This window comes from Garra rufa, chromosome 16 (genome assembly GCF_049309525.1).
Source record: "Garra rufa chromosome 16, GarRuf1.0, whole genome shotgun sequence".
NCBI lineage: Eukaryota > Metazoa > Chordata > Actinopteri > Cypriniformes > Cyprinidae > Garra > Garra rufa.
Window position 1 is genome coordinate 32553372 of NC_133376.1, and position 20744 is coordinate 32574115.

General features: G+C 37.3%; 1 protein-coding gene across 4 annotated transcripts in view; it reads left to right on the forward strand.

The window, feature by feature from the left end:
• Positions 1 to 676: 676 nt before the first annotated feature.
• The window catches only part of atp11c (ATPase phospholipid transporting 11C (ATP11C blood group)), an 82001-nt gene continuing 61933 nt past the window's right edge, over positions 677 to 20744 (forward strand). For all 4 annotated transcript variants that reach the window (XM_073819949.1, XM_073819948.1, XM_073819946.1 and 1 more), the window contains exon 1: positions 677 to 1167. In XM_073819949.1, coding sequence (XP_073676050.1) covers positions 1141 to 1167 — 27 coding nt within the window. In that variant the 5' untranslated portion in view covers positions 677 to 1140. The remainder of the gene's footprint in view (positions 1168 to 20744) is intronic.

The following is a 20744-nucleotide window of genomic DNA, read 5'->3' on the forward strand; positions in this document are numbered from 1 at the left end:
AGGGCTCTAAATTATCCCAGCGGAGGAAGAGTCTTATCTAGTGAAACGATCAGTTATTTTCTAAAAACATTTACAATTTATATACTTTTTAATCTCTGTATACATACACACAGAGCTAGACAAGACGAGCATTTGAGGTTAAAAAGTGTATAAATTGTAATTGTTTTTAGAAAATAACCAATCGTTTTGCTAGATAAGTCCAATCTTTCCTCGGCTGTGAGCCATTTGAAGCTGCATTTTGGAAGTTCAAACTCGGGGGCACCATAGAAGTCCATTATATGGAGAGAAATCCTGAAATGTTTTCCTCAAAAAACATAATTTCTTTACAACTGAAGAAAGAAAGACATGAACATCTTGGATGACAGAGGGTGAGTAAATTATCTGTAAATTTTTGTTCAAAAAGTGAACTACTCCTTTAATGTTTGTTTTGACTTGTTTCTATTTATATAAAAAAGTATGTACTGCCAAATACAGTGTATTTTCTCATGACCTTATAATGACAATGACTAAACATGAACATTACTAATAAAATATGCTCAAACCCAAATAACTACGTTTCCCAGAAACACTGCGTCGTGACGCTACCGAGGGGCGGGGCTTGTTGTCGTAGCGGCTCTTGCGTTAGAAGAGTAAAATGTGTTTGACAGGAATCTGAACGAGAGGAGGGGGCGGCGGCACACGAGTGGAAATCCGCACCTTCAAGAGATCGCCATCACTTTTTCCCCCTCGTCAATCTCCAGTCGTGTGCAGCCCGTTAACCGCGGGGAGGCGAATGCGGTGAATTATTTGGAGGCTCAGCAGCAACAGGGCACACAGAGTACAGGATGCCGCTGAGTGTATCAACCCCGCCGCGCTCGGGGAGCTCCCGCGACTAGCGCCGCGCAAAGTATCCAAAAAGGAGAATGCGAATGGTTAGAGAGGACAGGATTCAATTAATATGGAAACGATGTAGCTTCACCGCCGCATTGCATATAGCTCGGGGAAACAGGTTAGAAAGTAGATAGCTAAATAGGGCGCATTTTGCCGTTATACATGCAAACTTACTCATCATCAAGCTCAACTAGCCTGTAGTTGGCTGCAACAAAAGGAACAGCTGCTCGACAGTGTCTTCAGATACCAAAGAAGACAGAAGAATTAAAGATGTTACGGAGGAGGCTCAACCGATTGGTATGTATGCCATTCTACGTCTTACTTTAAACCCAGCTGAAGAAGATGTAATCGAGTCTGTAACTACTGATCATCCTGAATCGGACAGCTAGGCGCATGTCGACCAAACATCTCAAATGTTGCATAAGTGGAGCGTTTATTTAAAAAGCAGAGAGCCACCCTGCAGAAAGCTCTTGAGTTTCTCAACACCACCAAAGCTGTAATTAGTTGAGGTATGCAGTCAACTTCCTGTTAACACTGGCCAGCTGTTGCTAAGCGAGTCGTGCCACGCACATTAACGATTCAAAACATGAGTTTATTGGCTTTAGCAGCCGTAAAAATATTTTTTTTGTGAAGTTGACCGTTGTTTGAAACGCTTCTGAGTTGGCTACCTAGTAGTGGGTTTGAGACACTGGCGACGCCTCTGCTGTGGTGAAGATAATCGTTTTAGGCAGCTCGTTCAGATGTGTCCTGCCAATTTTTTAAAGTTGAGCTGCATTCCTGATAGCGCTAATCAAATAATACTGCGCAGTCTTGCAAGCTAAGCCCTTTAAGTGTTGTACTCGAATCCAATAATTAATTTCCTAATGCCCTTCGTTGCTGTCGCAACCTTTTAGATGCAAACTTTATTTGGGCACGTGATGCAGTAATGCTGCTCTTACCACATAATTGTAGAGCATCCGGGCAGTGCTGGAGGAGCTCTTGAAGTTTAATGTCAGGTTTAAGATGAAGCCTGTTTTTAGTCTTAGCTGTTTTGGACTGTGGTGGGAATACTTGTAATCAAATTTCTCCCGGTTTGTACTTCAGTTATTGTTGTAATTCACCATTATAAATTAATTCACTATGCTCTCCATGTTCTTAAAGGGATAGTTAAATCTAAAATAAACATTTATTTCCTAACCCTCATTGCATTGTGAACCTGCATGACTGACCTTCTTCCGTGGAGTGCTAAAGGAGATTGCATCAGTTATTATTCTCTATCATTGTATGAGCAGTGAAAGTTTCTATGGAAAAAAGATATTCAATTCAGGTTTGGAATAACATGAGGGAGATTAAATCATTACACCACTATGACTTTAATATGGCGTGTGATCAGAACCGATTGTCTTGTAATGTATTGTAATGTGTTGGTTGTATTCAATGAAACCTCTCAGTTTGCTTAACATTATATTACACTTACCATTTATTATTTCTGGGTCAGTATGAACAAACCACATTCTCACTTGCCTAGTCTTGCACTATTTGCATAAGCCAGACCATGGTTTAGGTTTACCTCTTAATTCCCTTTGTAAGATTTATGTATATCTGAAATAAATAGTTTGCATGAAAGGAGGAAGCCTCTGCAGTCTGCAGTAGGGATGGATCACAGTTGTGTCTTATGAACTAGCTGTACAACAACCAACCACTTCATCTAAAAAACCTTCTCTGAGAAGTTGCATCTTTAAATTCATTCCTTTTTAGGCAATGTTCACACAGAATATATTGTTACATTTCACGGCGCTGAAATTTATCTATGTAAACATGCTAAACTAACATGTTTGTTGTGTTTGCACCATGCATCTTTTGCAGATTCTTGCAGACAAGTTTAAAGAACGCCATCTTCCATTCATTTCTATAATGCAAATGCATTCGTTGTGAATGGCAAAAGTTGGCATTTAAAAGCAGGTCATATGGTATTTTAAAGTGTTCCTAATATTGTGTTGGAGTCCCCGTACAACAGGGTTAAATGCATCTAAGGTCAGAAAACATTGTAATTTTCTTATACATTTAATATATATACATTTAATATTAGAATCATTTTAATAGATTTCCAAATGATTCGTTCGTAGGAGTTCTGAGCTTAAGGTCTGTAAACCCCTCCCTTCCATTAGCCTACTCTGCTCTGATTGGTCAGCTGGGCAAGTATGTTGTGATTGATCTTTCAGCATACAAAACGTGTCAGAAACTAAACACTTTACAAAACAATAATGGTGGATATGTTAGCTGAGTGCTAACGTGACTAACCGATGAAACAATACAGTTTGTAAACCCAAATAAGTCTACATTCTTTATTATTAAACCAAGTAATTAAAACAACGGCAGTCTACCTTAATCGACACATTATTAGGAAATAGTTGGTTCTCTGCAAATTATCAGAGCTGTTTCAGTAATATAGTAATATCATGGTAGGGTTGAGTCTCCTTTAATGTTCAGATACCAGTCAATTCACTGACTTTTTTCTGACTTAATTCTTAATTTTGAACTCTCAAAGTACATTACAAAAAATACGTTGCTAATAAGTAACTTTAAAATGTACACAATTAAAAAAAAGTCCAAGTATTTGTCTTTTTTTTTATTATTATTTCGCAATAAATATTAAATTGTGGAGTTTGTATCGAGATATTATCGTATCATGAGATTTTGATATTGTTACATCCCTACAAAAAATGGAAGTAAGAGGCGGAGTGAGCAGTAGCTCATTATAATTTAAAGAGACATCGAAACGGCTCCTTGTGAACAGAGCTTTTTTTGACAAGGTGAAAAGGTGCTGTTTTACTTGACCACTGAGAAAGTATGTTGCAGACATTTCGTGAAGACCCTAAAGAATCGTACCAACTTGTGGAAAATGGGTATAAGATGTCCTCTTTTAGACCAATTAGTTGGCTAGCTGATCTCTACTGATCACATACGGTCACATCAGAGGTCGCGTTAACCGAAAATTGTCCGTCATTGACGGATTTTTTTTAATCAGTGACGGAAAAATCTGAAGGCTGTCCGTCATTTTGACAGATTGCACTGCGGGTGATCTGTTGTAAATTGTAACTGTAATTCCCACCCCTGTCCAGTTTGTGGCGAGCGCGCTCCATTGTGGCAGCAGAGCACTGGATACAGAACAAAAACGAAACTGTCACGACAAATCTTTTGCTATGCCTTTGATACGCACATGCGAGCACCCAGTATACACTACAGCGGTCTTTCACGCCACATTAAAGAGCGCCATAACGGTATTTAGTGCTTGAATTTCCTGATGAAATAGACAGAATTTGAAGTCTGAGACTTTTTCATATTGAAAGTAAGACAGCAAAGAGCTTAATCGCTGATTGTGATTTATTAGATATGCGCACCTACTGTTAAAGCAACACTAAAGAGTTTTTTTTTACCTTAAAATAATGTTTCCGAACTCGTGTCAGTGGTTCATCAACTCATAACAGGGTGAAACGGCACTTTCACATTCGCTTTGCGACCCTCTATTGGCCATAACAACACTATGCAAGTTTGGGTCGTCTGGTAGTGGTTTTGTAGTTCAAATGAAACTACAAATGTGACTTGCTTTACGGAAGAAAAAAATAGCAAACAATGTCATTGTTATGTTTTATTCCGTTTTCATACTTTCATAAAGTCATGCAACATACTCTACCTTGTTACTGGACATCGTTATTTCCAAAGCCGGTCCTGGATAGCCTCCAAAACAAATAACGTGCATGTGACGCGACGGTAGGCTAAATTATTTACGACAGCGGTAATGGACAATTCCGCTTCCAACCTGTAGAGGGAGCGAAGTTCTTTAGTGTTGCTTTAATTCGTGAACTGAAAACATCAAGATCTACTGAGATTTTAAAATACGTATATATTGGTGCATAAAAATAAGAATCTATTAAAATCAAGAAATCGATTTTTTTTAAACCAGCCCTAGCATTTTTTTTTTTTGTAAAAAAAAAAAGTACTTCGGGTGTGGTGTTGAACATGAAAAGTGACGCAGTTTCTGTTCATCTGTTCTCTTCATAAATAAGTGCATAAACCTATACAGTATGCTCGCCCTGTAGGTTCATGATTAAAAATGAAAATGTGAACAAAAATAAAAGCAATTCAATGTGTTATTATAATTAAAATATGAAAATTAAAATGACGGGTAATAATAGATTATGACTGAATTTTTACGACCCTGTCCGTCAAAATGACGGACAATGTTGAAGACTAACGCAACCTCTGGGTCACATAGTTCTGGTGACATTTGACTTCTTCCTCTTTTATTCTTCTTCTTTTTCCTCTTTTATCTGCTGTACTACCGTGTCTCTTTTTATAGTATAACTGTCCAATAACCTGTTGGTGCCATTAGGCTAAATCGTGCTGCTGGCAGTGTGAGCGCTATAGATACCAGCAGTAATAGACCAATATAATGATACCATGCTCTGATATTCCCGTAGGTCTTGTAATGTTACCCAAGTCAGCATATTCTCTTGCCCCGCTATGGGATTTGCTATCTCTTTGTATGGATCATAAATAATGTTTGTATGGCCGGCTGGCTGCCGTACCTGTTGTCACTGATGCAGATAGTATTGTTGTTGCAGCATCTCATTAGAAGACATTCTTCTCAAATAGCATGGACAACTATTTACTGGAAAGTAAAGGTCTGTGTAAGCTGTACAGCCAGGAATCTCCTATTTGGATGTGCTGCTAGCTCTGTATTCTTGTCATTAAAAATGGTGTTAGCTGCTACAGCAACGCACCTTTGGTTGTAGTTCTCTGACAGGAATGTGAAATCCGGGTGCCTTTGATGTTCTCTCAGTCCTTGAAGATAGTGGCCTGTTGTGTCTTGGCTGATGGTGTGGGGGAAATGTGATAGCATTCAATTTTGATTGTCTTTCATGAAGATGGGAAAACAATATGGACTGGCCTAGTTTTCTGGAGCCTGCTCCTTGTTTCTGTGAGTTACTTTGGTTGCTTTGCACATGTGTTGATTACTAGTGACTTACCTTGACTAGTGGGACCATATTGCATAATCTTAAGAAGCAGGAATTGTGATCTTGATTAAAGTAAGATTAATCGTACCACCCTATGATTTACAGACGTTCTCTGAACAATCAGAGTTTATTTGCTTCAGTTGTTGACACATCTACTGTATGTCAGGCCCTGTCTGACTGGATTTCTTTGTGTTGCACTAACTTCTCTCTTAGCATTTATCAGAGGTCCTTCCTCTTCACCAGTTAAAGGTGAAGTCAGAGCTTCCTTTGGTGCATCTGACGCTCTCTTAGGAAAGACTTTGCCTCTTTGAAGCAAACCCCTGAGGAGATCTGAAGATGGAGCTGTGTGGATGTTATTAACCGTGGCTTGCCCAAAAAACACTGAATGTTTGATGTGCGAGGGTCCGTTTTCTCTCCTCTCTGTAGTTTTTCACCATCTGTAATCCATTTTTTAATAAATTTCGCGATATTGTGAAACATCTGTGGGATGTTTGTCTTTTCCTTCTACCATCTTTTTCATTTTATTGGGCTTTTTTTTTTTTTGCTGTGGCAACAGCAGGAAACAACATGAAAATGGTGGGTGGGAGAATGTGTGCTACAGGGAAGTTAGGAAATAACCGGAAGCCGGAATCAAACTCTGGTGACCCATCAGGCTGTGTATTTTTTCTAATAGCTTTGTAGTGCTTTTTCCTTGAGATTAAAGCTACAGTAAAATGGAAGTAGTGACAGATGTTTCCTTCACTGTTGTGATTCTTATCAAAAAAGAAGAAATATAGGTTGAGAAATTGGTCCATCTGTCCATTGGTTGATTTGAATTTGAGATGTGGGCGTTGCACGCTGTAAAAAAAAAAAAAAAAAAAAAACCCGTAAAATTTACGGTAAAAAACTGGCAGCTGTTTACTGTAAGCACCGTAATTTAATTAACTGATATAATGGTAATGTACCATCCTTTTGAAGTACTGAAATCTGTTTTGTACCTTTGTAATACACTGATAACCACCAAAAGCAGGTGGTGATGACAACATCAGATGATGAACCAAAGCCCATCACAAGGAGGTTTTAAATAATAAAGTTGCACAGTGTCATTCAAACAAAACCCTAAACACCACCATGGTAACACACATAAAACTGAAATAATGCAAAAAACATTAATTTAACAACATTAGATGTAACATACAACCCTAATGTACAAAACGGCCAGAAAAAACTAAGAAGAAAAAGTTATTTCAATAAAAAAATGAAACACAGGGAATTCTGGGAATGTCAGTTTACGGTTATTCACTGTAAATTTTACGTTCTTTTTCACTTCCAAAAACGGTATACTACCATAAAATTACATGCAATGTCCAACACCGTATATAGAACCATTTCACAGGTTTTTACCGTAGCATTTTTACAGTTTTTTACTGTTAAATTCACTGTCATTTTTTACAGTGCGCTTAATGGGATATGTCTGTGGAGATTCATTCATCCAGGTAGAAGTTCCTTCTAAATAGAGTTTAATTTACAAAAACACTGGACTTACAAACATACTTAAAGTATGTTTGTAAGTCCAGTGTTTTTGTAAATTAAACTCTATTTAGAAGGCTTAATGGGATAGTTCACTCAAAAATGAAAATTCTGTCATTAATTACTCACCCTTATGTCGTTCCAAACCCGTAAGATCTTCATTCATCTTCAAAACACAGATTAAGATATTTTTGATTAAATCCGAGAGCTTTTTGACCCTGTGTAAACAGCAACACAACTACCACATTTAAGGCCCAGAAGGGTAGTAAGGACATCGATAAAATGGTCCATGTGACATTAGTGGTTCAACCTTAATTTTATGAAGCTACGAGAATGCATTTTGTGTGCAAAGAAAGTAAATGTCTTAATTTGTGTTTTGAAGATGAACGAAGGTTTGGAAGGTGCATAATTAAAGACTTTTCACTTTTGGGTGAACTATCCCTTTAAATTAATGTGAGCTAAGAAAGGGGTTTAAGCAGACTTAATGATTGGAGTAGACTGGCATACATCACCAGAGAAAAGATATTTACATTGCCAATCTTATTGGCGACGTTACCAATAAGATCTATAGTAGTTATATACAAAATAGATATAGTGAATGTTCATTTTATGCTGACTTTAAAATTAACCAGTGTCCCACAGCACTATTGCTAGCACAAGTCCCACAGAATTCTGGTATGCTGAATACTTACATGTGCATCATCGTCCTCCATGTGCTGTCCAGCTTTTTCCTTTATGTGCAAGCCAGCCAATTTAGAGGACCTCAGATTTGCATTTGCGGTTCTATGGTATTGTTTTCAGCAGTGCTGAGATTTGAACCCAGCAAGGGCTTTCAGTACCCCTTGTGATTGGCTGTCTTGTCCGTACTTTGTCCGAGTAGTCAGGCGTACTGTCACGCAAGGGCCGCTCAGTCCTGCTCCACTCCGCTGCCTCCACCATGGTGTGTCCTAGCTGCTAATCAGTCGGCCGTCTGGCTGTGCCTACAAAGGATGTTTTTGGGTGTCCTGTTCGTGCAGGAGCGCATCATAAACAGAAGCCGCTGGCCTCAGGGAACCCGGTGTGCAGGTTTGTTGGAAAGCAGCCGCTGTCTGACAGCTCACCCAACACTCATGCATGTGTGTGTGCATGCGCTCTGTGAGGAGTGCTCGATCCCCAGGCAATGCGGCTGTGTGCATTTGATCTGTCAAATGCCCATCTTTATGAGGTGTAGACATAAAGCCAGTCGGTTATGTCTCAAGCCAATGTAAACTCTGTCTGTGCATAAGGTCTTGCATTTTTTTGGTGTAGCTTAAAGGATTAGTTCACTTCCAGAATAAAAAATTCCTGATAATTTACTCGCCCCTATGTCTTCCAAGATGTTCATGTCTTTCTTTCTTCAGTTGAAAAGAAATTAAGGTTTTTGAGGAAAACAATCTAGGATTTTTCTCCGTATAGTGGACTTTAAAGGGGACCAACGGATTGAAGATGCAAATTGCAGTTTCAACGCAGCTTCAAAGGGCTCTACACGATCCCAGCCAAGGAATAAGTGTCTTATCTAGTGATACGATTGGCCATTTTCTTAAAAAAAAAAAATGATATACTTTTTAACCACAAATGCTTGTCTTGCACTAGCTCAACCTCAAGCATTACATAAGCGCGCATTTGTGAAGTAAGTTTCGCTAAGTAAGACCCTTATTCAGCTGGGACCGTGTAGAGCCCCTTGATGCTGCATTGAAACTGCAATTTGGATCTTCAACCTGTTGGCCACCATTGAAGTCCACTATACGGAGAAAAATCCTGGAATGTTTTCCTCAAAAACTTACTGGCTTTACGTCTACACTTTATGAACTTTATGAAGAAACTTTATGAAGAAAAATCAGACTGAAGAAAGAAATACATGAACATCTTAGATGACATAGGGTTGAGTTTTATTCCGGAAATGAACTAATCCTGTAAGACACTGTATGTTATGCAAATATTAACAACCATGTTAGCTAGAAAATAGGATCATCACCATTTTTTAAGATAACTTTAATAAGCTCTTTTAATTCTGTTTTACACATCTTCATCTACAGTGTGTGTACACTGTAATGGAAAAAAAAAGATCTGAGACTTCTTTACATAAAGCATTACATCTTACGTATATAAAACTTTTGAATAGTAGTAAGTAGTTCACTCCATTATTTGACATTGCTTCATAGAATATTGTATTGCAGAATATTATATGCTACAGAATTGCGCTCAGTGCTGAAACTACTTCTGCTGTGAAGCACTGCTTACGTGCACAGTATGAATCCTGTGAACTGTCAATATGTGCACCTAAAAGAATATATGCAGCTCTCTTGCCACAAATATAAGGTTGTGAAACTAGCCTTGGCCTTTATTGTAACAAGTTTGCTTTTAGGTCTAACCACAGACAGCACTAAATCAGTATATAGATTTTTGTAGATATAATTAATTACATTAAGTAATCATGCTGTAAAGGTAAATGATTTAAAGGGCTGGGTTACCCAAAAATGAATATTCTGTCATTAATTACTCACCCTCATGTCATTCAAAACCCGTAAGACCTTTTAAGACCACCCGTAAGACCACAAATTAAGATATTTGATGAAATCCGAGAGCTTTTCCACGTTCAAGGCCTAGAAAGGTAGTAAGGACATCATTAAAATAGTCCTTGTGACATCAGTGGTTCATCTGTAATGTAATAAAGCTAAGAGAAAACTTTTTGTGCACAAAGAAAACAAAAATAACGACTTTATCCAACAATTTCTTCTCTGTGGACAAAGAGTATTCTCGTAGCTTCACATAGACTATTTTAATGATGTCCTTACTACGTTTCTGGGCCTTGAATGTGGTAGTTGCATTGCTGTCTATGCAGGGTCAGAAAGCTCTCAGGATTTCATCAAAAATATCTGAATTTGTGTTTTAAAGATGAACGAAGGTCTTACGGCTTTGGAACGACGTGAGGATGAATAATTAATGACAGAATTTTCATCTTGTCCCTTTAAGTATTTGTAATATTTAATCACATAAAATTTGGATAGTTAAGTGGAATACTTTTTACTGTTTGACTTTTGGTAACCAGTGAAGCTTATGCCTCAAACCCTTATAGTCTAGCCTCACTGTATATAATAATGGCAAGTGCTTAACAATTACGAACAATTGTTTGTGTTTTTATTCTTTTACGCCACAGCTCATGCTTTGACAATACAGTCCACCTATTCAAAACAGATTAGCACTAGCCTTGTCCCTGGTATTTTCTGTAAGCTGCTCTTTGTGCAAACCCAGTGACCATGTACCTTCACCATCTCAGAAAGCTTGTAGCAGCTTGTAGCATTACAGCCAGAAGATCTGGCTCCATTTGTTTTGACCGCTTAGAAATGCTCCTCAGCTGGAATTTTAATCTCGATCTCAAAACAACCACCTGACCATCACAAACAGCCCCTAATCATTGTTGACCACCTGTTGCAGGGGTAGTTATACCGATGATAACCGTGCTGATGGTGTGATGGGCTTTTCGGGGTAAGTGGCGGAGGGTGAGGGGCCCACATTGGCCTGCCTGGGCCAGTGATTTATTGGCCTTGTTTCATCAGGAGAGCCACATATTGATTAGAGTCCTGCTCCGTTTTGCTGCCATTTGTCTTGTCCCTCCCGAACTGGCTGGCAGACAGAAATGCTTATGCTGACTACTTCTTCTTCTTTCCCTCTCCCCCTCTCTCTCATCGCACTCCGGCTACCCATAATGAAAACGCAGCCAGCCGCACAAGGCTGAAGCCTACATCCCATCAGAGTCAGGATGGGTGAGAGAAGAAAACGGTGGAGAAAGCAGACAAGGCAATGGAAGTGCGTGTGCAGATCTACCTGTTGTGTCCCTCCGTTACCTTCCATATATAATAGCCAGGCTTTCAGAGGCTGATTTCCACAGCGAGGGCGTCCGAGATCAAGGAGCATCCGGGTCAATCTCTAAAAGCAAGGCTGAATTCTCAGTTTGTCATTTTAAATAATTTACGTGGCTCGTTTTTAAAATTCTCCTCACAGCGTTCCTCCCTTCCCCACTGTATATCGTCACCAAGGCTTGTGGACCTGAAATGCATTCCTGTCATCCATATATTTATAAAGCCTCATCCTGAGATTCCCTGTGTTGTGCCCTAGCCACCGGCAATACCTCAAGAGCGCTGGCGCCGCAGTGTGAAAAGAATAATGAAAAGTGTAAGTGTGTGAAGGGGAAACAGACAGTGTGAGTTAGTGTTTCTTGGTACTTTTGCTTCTGTAGGCAAAAAACAGACACTTTCCACTTATACCAGCAAAAGCAAAAAGACCCATTACCCGTCCTTGATGCACACCCGCACACACTCGGAGTTCCCACTTAAATAACGGGCTCCGATGAGAACCGGATGAGCCCACGCTGGAGCTTTCCCATCAGTCCGCTGCAGGGAAAGAAATGAATCTTTACTCAGCTCACCGGCGCCTGCGAGCGCAGCCGTGGCCCTGCAGCTCAAACCGCTTGCCGCCTCAGCAACCCGGGCGCACATTAGTTTCCCTTTTGCTGTTACGGTCTTCTAACAGAGCTAGCTTTTTTTCTCTGTCCCTTCAGATGCAATTTGCTGTAATTAATTGAATGGTAATTACAGTCACTGATGCTAAATGTATAGTAAAAGATAATGGCATCAGAGCCACAAGAGCTGAGATGCAGATTTTTTTTTCCGGCATGTCAGCATTTAGATGCAAATATCCAATGTTGAACGGGAGCTAGAACGACTCCCTCTTTGCCATCACTCCTTCCTCTGCCCCTCCCCCTCTTTTTCTCTCACTGGGATGAAAGCCACAGTGCAGTCAAACTGATTAGTTTATCCAAAGACGCACCGTGCAAAGGAGGAGACATGATAGTACCTAAATTAAAGCCATGGTGCTATTGTCCCTCCGACATACTAGCTGTAAAGGGTTTTCTATTGCTTGTATGCACTGTAGACTTTCAAGTAGTCATTTTGTAGTGGGTTTATATGTTTTCTTTTAGATGTGAGGATTTGAGATGTTGTCTGAAAGCCTTGTGTGGCTTTAAACAATGATAATTCTTACAGTTAGAAAGTGAATAATTTTGTTGACGAGAAATTAGTTGAATTTATAAAAATGACCCTGTTCAAAAGTTTACATACACTTGATTCTTAATACTGTGTTTGATACTGTTTAATGCTGTTTGTTCTTGAGAAAACTCTTTCAGGTCCCACAAATGCTGAAAACCAAAGCATTTGTGGCACCTGAAAGATTTTTCTCAAGAACAAACAGCATGTGAACCATTTCCAACAATGACTAGGATTTTGAGATCCATCTTTTTACACTGAGAACAATTGATGGACTCATATGCACCTATTATAGAAGGTTCAAATGCTCACTGATGCTTCAGAAGGAAAAACGATGCATTAAGATCTGGGGGAATGAAAACTTTTTGAATTTGAAGATCAGTGTAAATTAACTTATGTTTTTTGGGAAACACACAAGTATATTCTGCAGCTTCTAAAGGGCAGTACTAAATGGAAAAATTATGATGTTCGAAAAATAAGAAAAATGTACACATCTTCATTCCATTCAAAAGTTTACACCCCTGGCTCTTAATGTATCGTATTTGTAAATGTACGCCATCGTACTATAGCATACATTTTTTTTCCATCATATTTTCATTACCTTTATGATATTAATAAAGTAGTTTAATATCAGCAATTTGTCTTTCTTTATAATTGTTTAAAAAGCCTGTCATTAATAGGGGCTTTTGCGCCAGAGGAACCTTTTCCTGGTCCCTAGAACTGCTGGTGGAAGTACTGCTGTTTTCACATGTTCACAATGCAGAAACTAGGAACGGTTTTAGTTCTATGAACTCCGTTTGGGGGAACTAAATTATCATAACATAGACAGCAACACAACCACCACGTTCAAGGCCCAGAAATATAGTAAGGGCATTGTTATATAGCCCATGAGACATAAGTGGTGCAACTTTTATTTTATGAAGCTGCAAAGAAAACAGAAATAATGACTTTATTCAACAATTTCTTCACTTCCATGTCAGTCTCACTGATGTCACATTAGCTATTTTTTCAATGTCCTTACTGCTTTTCTGGACCTTGAATGTGTCCGTTGCATTGCTGTCTATGCAGAGTCAGAAAGCTCTCGGATCTCATCAAAAATATCTCAATTTATGTTCTAAAGATGAACGGATCTCACAAGTTTGGAACGACATGAGGGTGAGTAATTACTGACAGAATTTTCATTTCTGGGTGAACTAACCCTTTAACAGTGGCTTCAAAGTTCAGGCATCTGTGGTTGATCTTGCAGACCAAGTTGAAAAGCATATTTAGTAGGTTTAAGGCAACATGAAACCGCATTCAAAGCTCCTTTACCTGTTGACAATATTCAAAGGGATAATAGTGTAGAATGGGACTTTTGATTAGATCAGTATGGATATGCTGATACATGTATGGGATAATGCACACTGTCAGGGTTTATTTTGTGCTAATGATTGGCGGACTGTACATTTTTACTGCTTATTACATGACTACAAAAATAGATTAGTAAATGAGATTGATTTGTGTTTAAATTGTGTGTGTAGTGATCATCTAAGAGAATGAATTGAAACGGTCATTAAACACAAATATGTGACCCTCTTAATCAGTAAAAGCCAAAAATACATTGTATGGGTCAAAATGATCAATATTTCTATTATGGCAAAAATCATTAGGATATTAAGTAAAGATCATGTTTCATGAAGATATTTTGTAAAATGAATACCGTAAATATATCAAAACTTAATTTTTGATTAGTAATATGCATTGTTTAGAACTTCATTTGAACAATTTTAAATTTAGATTTTTTTTGCACCCTCAGATTTCCAGATTTTCAGATAGTTGTATCTCGGCCAAATATTGTTGTATCCTAACAAACCATACATCAATGGGAAGATTATTTATAAATCTTAATTTAAAAAATGTATCCTTATTTCACTGCAAAATGCCACAATTGACCAAATAAGTTTCAAGTATTTGAACGAGAATAGTAATACAGGTCAATAACGTTTTCCCCACCTGTGGGACCTGATAAGTCATGTATTACAAGTGACATTAAGATAGTAAATAGTCATAAAGTTCGCTTTCATGTTATCTTTAAAGTGTAATAATGTCTGTAATGATCACAGTTATCTTGATAATGTTCATAAGCAAGTTCCCAACCTCACTGAGCAAGCTGTCATCACAGCTCGCATTCTCTTTGTGCAGACAACAGCACAACGGCTTCCTGTTGTTTTCTCTCCCTCAGCTTTTCCTTAAACTTTCACCTCTCTCACATCCCTCCGTTATCTCGCATGTCTCTGCAGACTCGGTCTGAGAACTGGGCCTGAGCCAAGCAAGCTCAGACCAGTTGCATTTTCATTGGCAGTTCAGAGCAAGAACAGGCTTGTCTTCTGCAAGCGTTTGGGAACCTATCTTTCTATAATTTAGGTTGGAAAAACAAAAGGCCATCAGCATTGTCATCACTTGCCGAAGGCCATCAGTGAAAACTCATCTCACACATCATTTGAGCTTGCGACAAACACAGAATCCCCAGATGTAGTTTAGTTACTTGCTCTTTTCTGCGTCTGTCCTTTTTTCGTCTCTCTGTCAGTGAGGCCGTGTTAATATAGGCCAGGCCACAGTACAGAGTGTCTACTGCTGCACCGCTGCTTAGACTTCTCTCACTACCAGTCTTCACTTCACCGTGTCGTGGTGCTATTAATATCCTCCTGGTGCCACCCTGTATTCTGCACATGATGGAGAATAAAAGACTTGGGAGTCTAGGCATTGTGGGATCTGCTACCCTCCGTGGCGACTACTACCAGTATAAAATGTGATAAATGAAGGTGGTTAAGCCTTTTATTCAGGTTTATTATCAGGTAATGCGCAGAACGGGCAGAAGCTGCAGCTGAAGTCCTAATGTAAGGCTGATGATGTTGATATTGCTTGATGTATTTCGTTTTTCTGTCCGTAAAAGCTCAATCTAAATCAGATCTAAATGATGTTCTGTGCCAGACAAATTGATAATTTAATTTAGCTGTGTAAATGTAAGCTTGATGTTGAAATAATGTGGGTTATGTTGTGATTTGTGGGAACTCTGCTCTCCCTTGCATAACTACGATGAAACTGTAGCCTGATTGCTTGTTTTATTTGGCTTTAAGCTTGTTGAGTGTTTCACCACTATTGTAAAGCACAGAACCGGCACAGTGAGTGCAGCCCACATCATTCACAGCAGTTCAGAGAATCAGGAACCATTATTAGACATGTTTATACACACCTTTTGATACAAAAAGTGCGTGACTTTCTTGTAGTGCACTGGTAAATTTCATTGCGAATTCTGCATCTGTCAATATTTTAAACAAGTCAGCTTTATGGAAATTGAGAATGTTGAATTTTTAAGAATGACTCATGATAGTTTTGATTGTGTCAGTGAGAGTGAAAAATTAGTTAAAAACAGTTTTGCCATGTGTGCCATAATTTTACACCATTAGTGTGAAATTATTTTTTATTATATTATGTATTTTTATATTATATTACAGTTATTTTATATTCAATTTCAGTGCAACTCAGACACAAGTTACACTAAAACATTGAAAAAAATTAAATAAGATAATAATAAAGAATAACAAATCTAAGGAGTACTTAATACAAATAAAAATATATTGTATTGTATTATATTAAAATTATTTGTATATTATTATTATTATTATTATTATTATTATTATTATTATTATTATTATTATTATTATATTTCAGTGCAACTCAGACACAAGTTACACTAAAACATTGAAAAAATTTAAATTAAAAGATTAAGAATAACAAATATAAGGAGTAATTAATACAAATTAGAAAAAATATTATTATTATATTACATATTTTTATATTATATTACAATTATTTTAAATTAAATTTCAGTGTGACTCAGAAACAAGTTACTAAAACATTAAAAAAATTAAAATGAAAAGCTTGGGAATAACACATCTAAGGAGTACTTAATACAAAATAAATGTATTATATTATATAAATTATGTTATTATTAAATTTCAGTGCAACTCAGAAACATATATTATATTATATATATAAAAAAATTATTATTAAATTTAAGTGCAACTCAGAAACAAATGTTATGTTATGTTATGTTATGTTATGTTATGTTATGTTATGTTATGTTATGTTATGTTATGTTATGTTATGTTATGTTATGTTATGTTATGTTATGTTATGTTATGTTATGTTATGTTATGTTATGTTATGTTATGTTATGTTATGTTATGTTATGTTATGTTATGTTATGTTATGTTATGTTATGTTATGTTATGTTATGTTATGTTATGTTCTTTTGTATGATCCTAGTGCAACTTAGAGAACATTAAACTAAAACATTAAAAACCAAAATAGAATTAAATGATAAAAAATAGTAGTGATGCACCGAAATGAAAATTCTTGGCCGAAACCGAAAACCCGAAAAAGAGGAAACCAAGGCCGAAAACCGAAACACCGAAAGAATTATGCCAATTATTAGTACCATTGCATTTATGGCTATGACTGTGTACTAATCTTACTAAAATCAAGGCATTGCAATTGCATAAATTAATATTAAAGTTTCAAAGAATAAATCAATTATATTAATTTTAAACAATTATTATTAATCAAGTATTATATTACTTAAATAACATATACATATATTTTACTGCCTTTGTTTAATTGTTTAAATTTTTATAACACATTATCTTGTGGATCCATCAGGTCACATTTACAACTCTACGCGTTTCTCTTCCAGCAGGAGGCGCTTTCAGAATGCAAGTACACAAAGCAGTGCAGCAAATGACTTTGAAACTTTATTCAAAGGATAGCCTTTTGAAGTTTCATCGCAATTCTTGTCCTTCAGTCCCCACATTTAAGACCACCTGAAATCATAATTAAGACTTTCTTAACCCCTAATAACACTGCAGTCATTAATGAAAATTAAGAGCTTTATTTCAAGAACCGACTTTCAAAAACAAACCTTACACAAAATACGTTTCTTGTTATTTTTTTTCCCACCATGTTCGGGGCACAAAAAAAATATTAGGGGACTAAATTAGTCAGCACATTTTGTATTTCGTCATTGTATAATCGTCTCTCATTGTCTCTGAGAGAATGCACGTTAGATGCTGAAAGCACTGTCAGCTTTTACTTTCACTTTAACATATTGCGCAGTTTTCACGTTGCTTGTGTGATATCCATTGGCTCACCTCCATGGTTTAAAACATACATATTTATAAAAATACAGTATATAGAAAAGACCTAGCCTATCTTTAAAATATTGCGACGTAACACCAACGTAAAGCTATTGTTTTTCACTCACTGAACGCTACATCTGTCTCGATCTCTGCTCTCATCACTGCACTCACGACTGCAGACACACCCCCTCTTGAACTTTCGGCATTCAAGTTTTGCAAATCTCTATCCGTGGGCACTGCACTTTTGGGCCATTTTCGGCCGAAAATTTTTAGTGGCCGAATATTCGGTGCATCCCTAAAAATAGCAAATCTAACTTAATACAAGTTAGAAAATATTATATTATAGACCTTTTTCCTGAGTAAACGATGAGCGCCGCCATTACGAATTCTAACGTCAGATTATATTGTATTGTATTGTATTGTATTGTATTGTATTATATTATAACATTTTATTTTCTATTAACAGTTTACCTTCCAGCCATTGTCTTTGTAAGGACATGTATTTGATGAACAAAATATTTGTGTGTTATTTTTTTTCTAGATTATTATAGTGGTTAAATAGTTTTAAATGCATATTAAATGATAAATGTAATATTGTGGATTTAAAATAAAAAATAAAAGAATCATTCATTTAAATATGTTTAAAAATGTTTAAGAGTGTTTGTTTAAAATTGGAATTGTGCAGCCATTATTGATCAATATGACTGATTTTGTTAGTTTTAGTTGACAAACTCTGTTGTGCCCGACGAGCGTGGTTTGGATCTCTAAAAACATGCCCTTTTGGACTCGCTCAACTTCGCCCTACTGTTAGCTTCAGGTTATGAGCTGTGAGAAGTGAGTGGGTGTTGTATGGTTTAATACAGCCTTTACAAAGCCCCTTACGCTTTACTCCAAGTCTAAATCCGAGCAGTAATTTGAAGTGTTCAATCCTTTTCTTTTTTCCCCATCAGTGCTTTTAATTACTAGGTCCTTTTTCAGTGTAGCAACAGTCTTGTTCCTCTGGCAACCAGAGTCTCCCTCTGTCAGCGTTCGACCGCCCAGACGAAGCGTCCTTGCATTTTCGAGTATTGAAATTAATATGCAAAGTCAGTCGTAGCCCATTTGTTTTGCTATTTGTTTGTGGTTGTTACTACAGGAGTGGGCCGGTCACGTGGAGCGTCTCATCAGCCCTGCGCCACAAGATCTCCTCTGACATCCACTTTCAAGAGTATTTAGGCGCTCATTGTTCACTCAGTCATTCACACTCGACTTGAGCCTGTTCTTCTGCTCTCAGGCTGTCACTGTCACTTTGATGTCCTGCCTTCTTGCCCTATTTTCTTAGTATAGATTACCTGCTGCTCTGAATGTCAGTGGTGGAATATGACTGCGAGTAAACCACTTTGTTTGTCACCATCTTGTTTTTGTTTGAAATGCAGGGAATCTGGTTTGGATAGGTTTTCAAAAAATGTGAAGAACCTGAGCATTGATGGATGACTGAGGGCTCTGCAAGCCTCAGGGCCCATTTGAAATGCAAAACGTACATCCACTCAGGCAAGCGAATGAGGAAGTGCATTGTATGGAAATCCCCTTCTCGGTGAACCAAATTCTTGCCTTGTCACCTTCTGTAGAACACAAAATTAGATGTTTTTTTTATCATTTGCAGTGCTTACAAAAGTATTCACAAACCCTCCACTGCCTTCTGATGAGAAGCATCCCTGCCAAAAAGTGCATTGTTTAGTCTGATGGCCAAAAAACTTAGTTGTGGTCATCAGACCGTAGAAACCTCTTTCAGCAAGATTCAGATCTCCCACATACCTTCTGGCAGATTGTAGGTGATACGTCACGTCATGTGACTCTTGATGCATCCGCGATGCATCTGAAGCTTTTTACTCGTTGATCTTTTACTTACTTGCACTATCACTTTTTGAGGACAGTCTGCTCGTGGTAGATTTACAGCTGTGCTGTACTCCTTCCAGTACTTAATTATTAATTTAACTCAGAGGGTGTCCAAACTGCGGCTCTCCGCTTGTTCTGATGCGGCCTGGAGGATGTTTTAAAAATAGAACAGATTTTTGTCCTGCTATTGTGAAATTATATGAAATTCTGAACACTGAGCTTATCTGTCATATAAAGCCAGATCTCAGTGCTTCACCTCCGCTAGGACGTTCACTTCACAGGTGTCATCTTCCTCATCCGGTCGCTTTCTTTGTCCACTGTGATTTTGGTCTGCAGTAAAAACACATGAGAATGTGTATTATACAAAGTGCTATTCGCCTTCACAGTAAACTATACACAGTAAACCCATTTGCACTACAAACCATACTGTTCATAATTAAGATAATATGTTAAAATATGGTAAGTCACACCAATTTGCAATATCAAGCAGTAAAACGAGTTGTTTTGTACAGTTAAGAATACCTGGATGTGAATGAGACAGGAAGCCAGACCCATAAAATGTATAATTTTTTGCTCTTATGGAAAAAAATAAGGTGAATAAAAGTTGACTTCAAAGTGTTACACAATTGAAGTTGGAAATGTGAATTGGTTATTGAGTGTTGTGACTGAATTAGTTTGTTTTAGTTGAACTGAGATGTGCCAGATGAAAGGTTGGTCTCTTACAAACATGCTCTTTTGCACTTCAACTTTAACTTTGCCCTGCTGTTCATCAAAACCTGTCGAAAGTGTTGAATATTTAACATATAGAGGCAAAGTAATGATTGAAAACGCAATGTTTTTTCCTACACTATACTGTTCAAAGGTTTAGGGATCTGTATGATTTTAATGTTTTTGAAAGAAGTCTCATATTCACAAAGGCTGCATTGATTTGATAAAAAAAATACAGTAAAATCAGCAACAATGTGATATATTATGATAATTTTAAGTAACCATTTTCTATTTGAAAAAATTATAAAACTGCATTCCTGTGATGAATTTTCAGCATTACTACTCCAGTCTTCAGTGTCACACTATCATTCAGAAATCATTGTAATATACTGATTTGTTGCTCAATTATTATAATCAGTGCTAAAAACAGTTTTTATGTGGAAACCATGACATATTTTTGTCAGGACTGATGAATCAAGTTCAAAATCACAGCATTTATTGGAAATAGAAATGTTTTATAACATTATAAACATCTTTATTGTTCATTT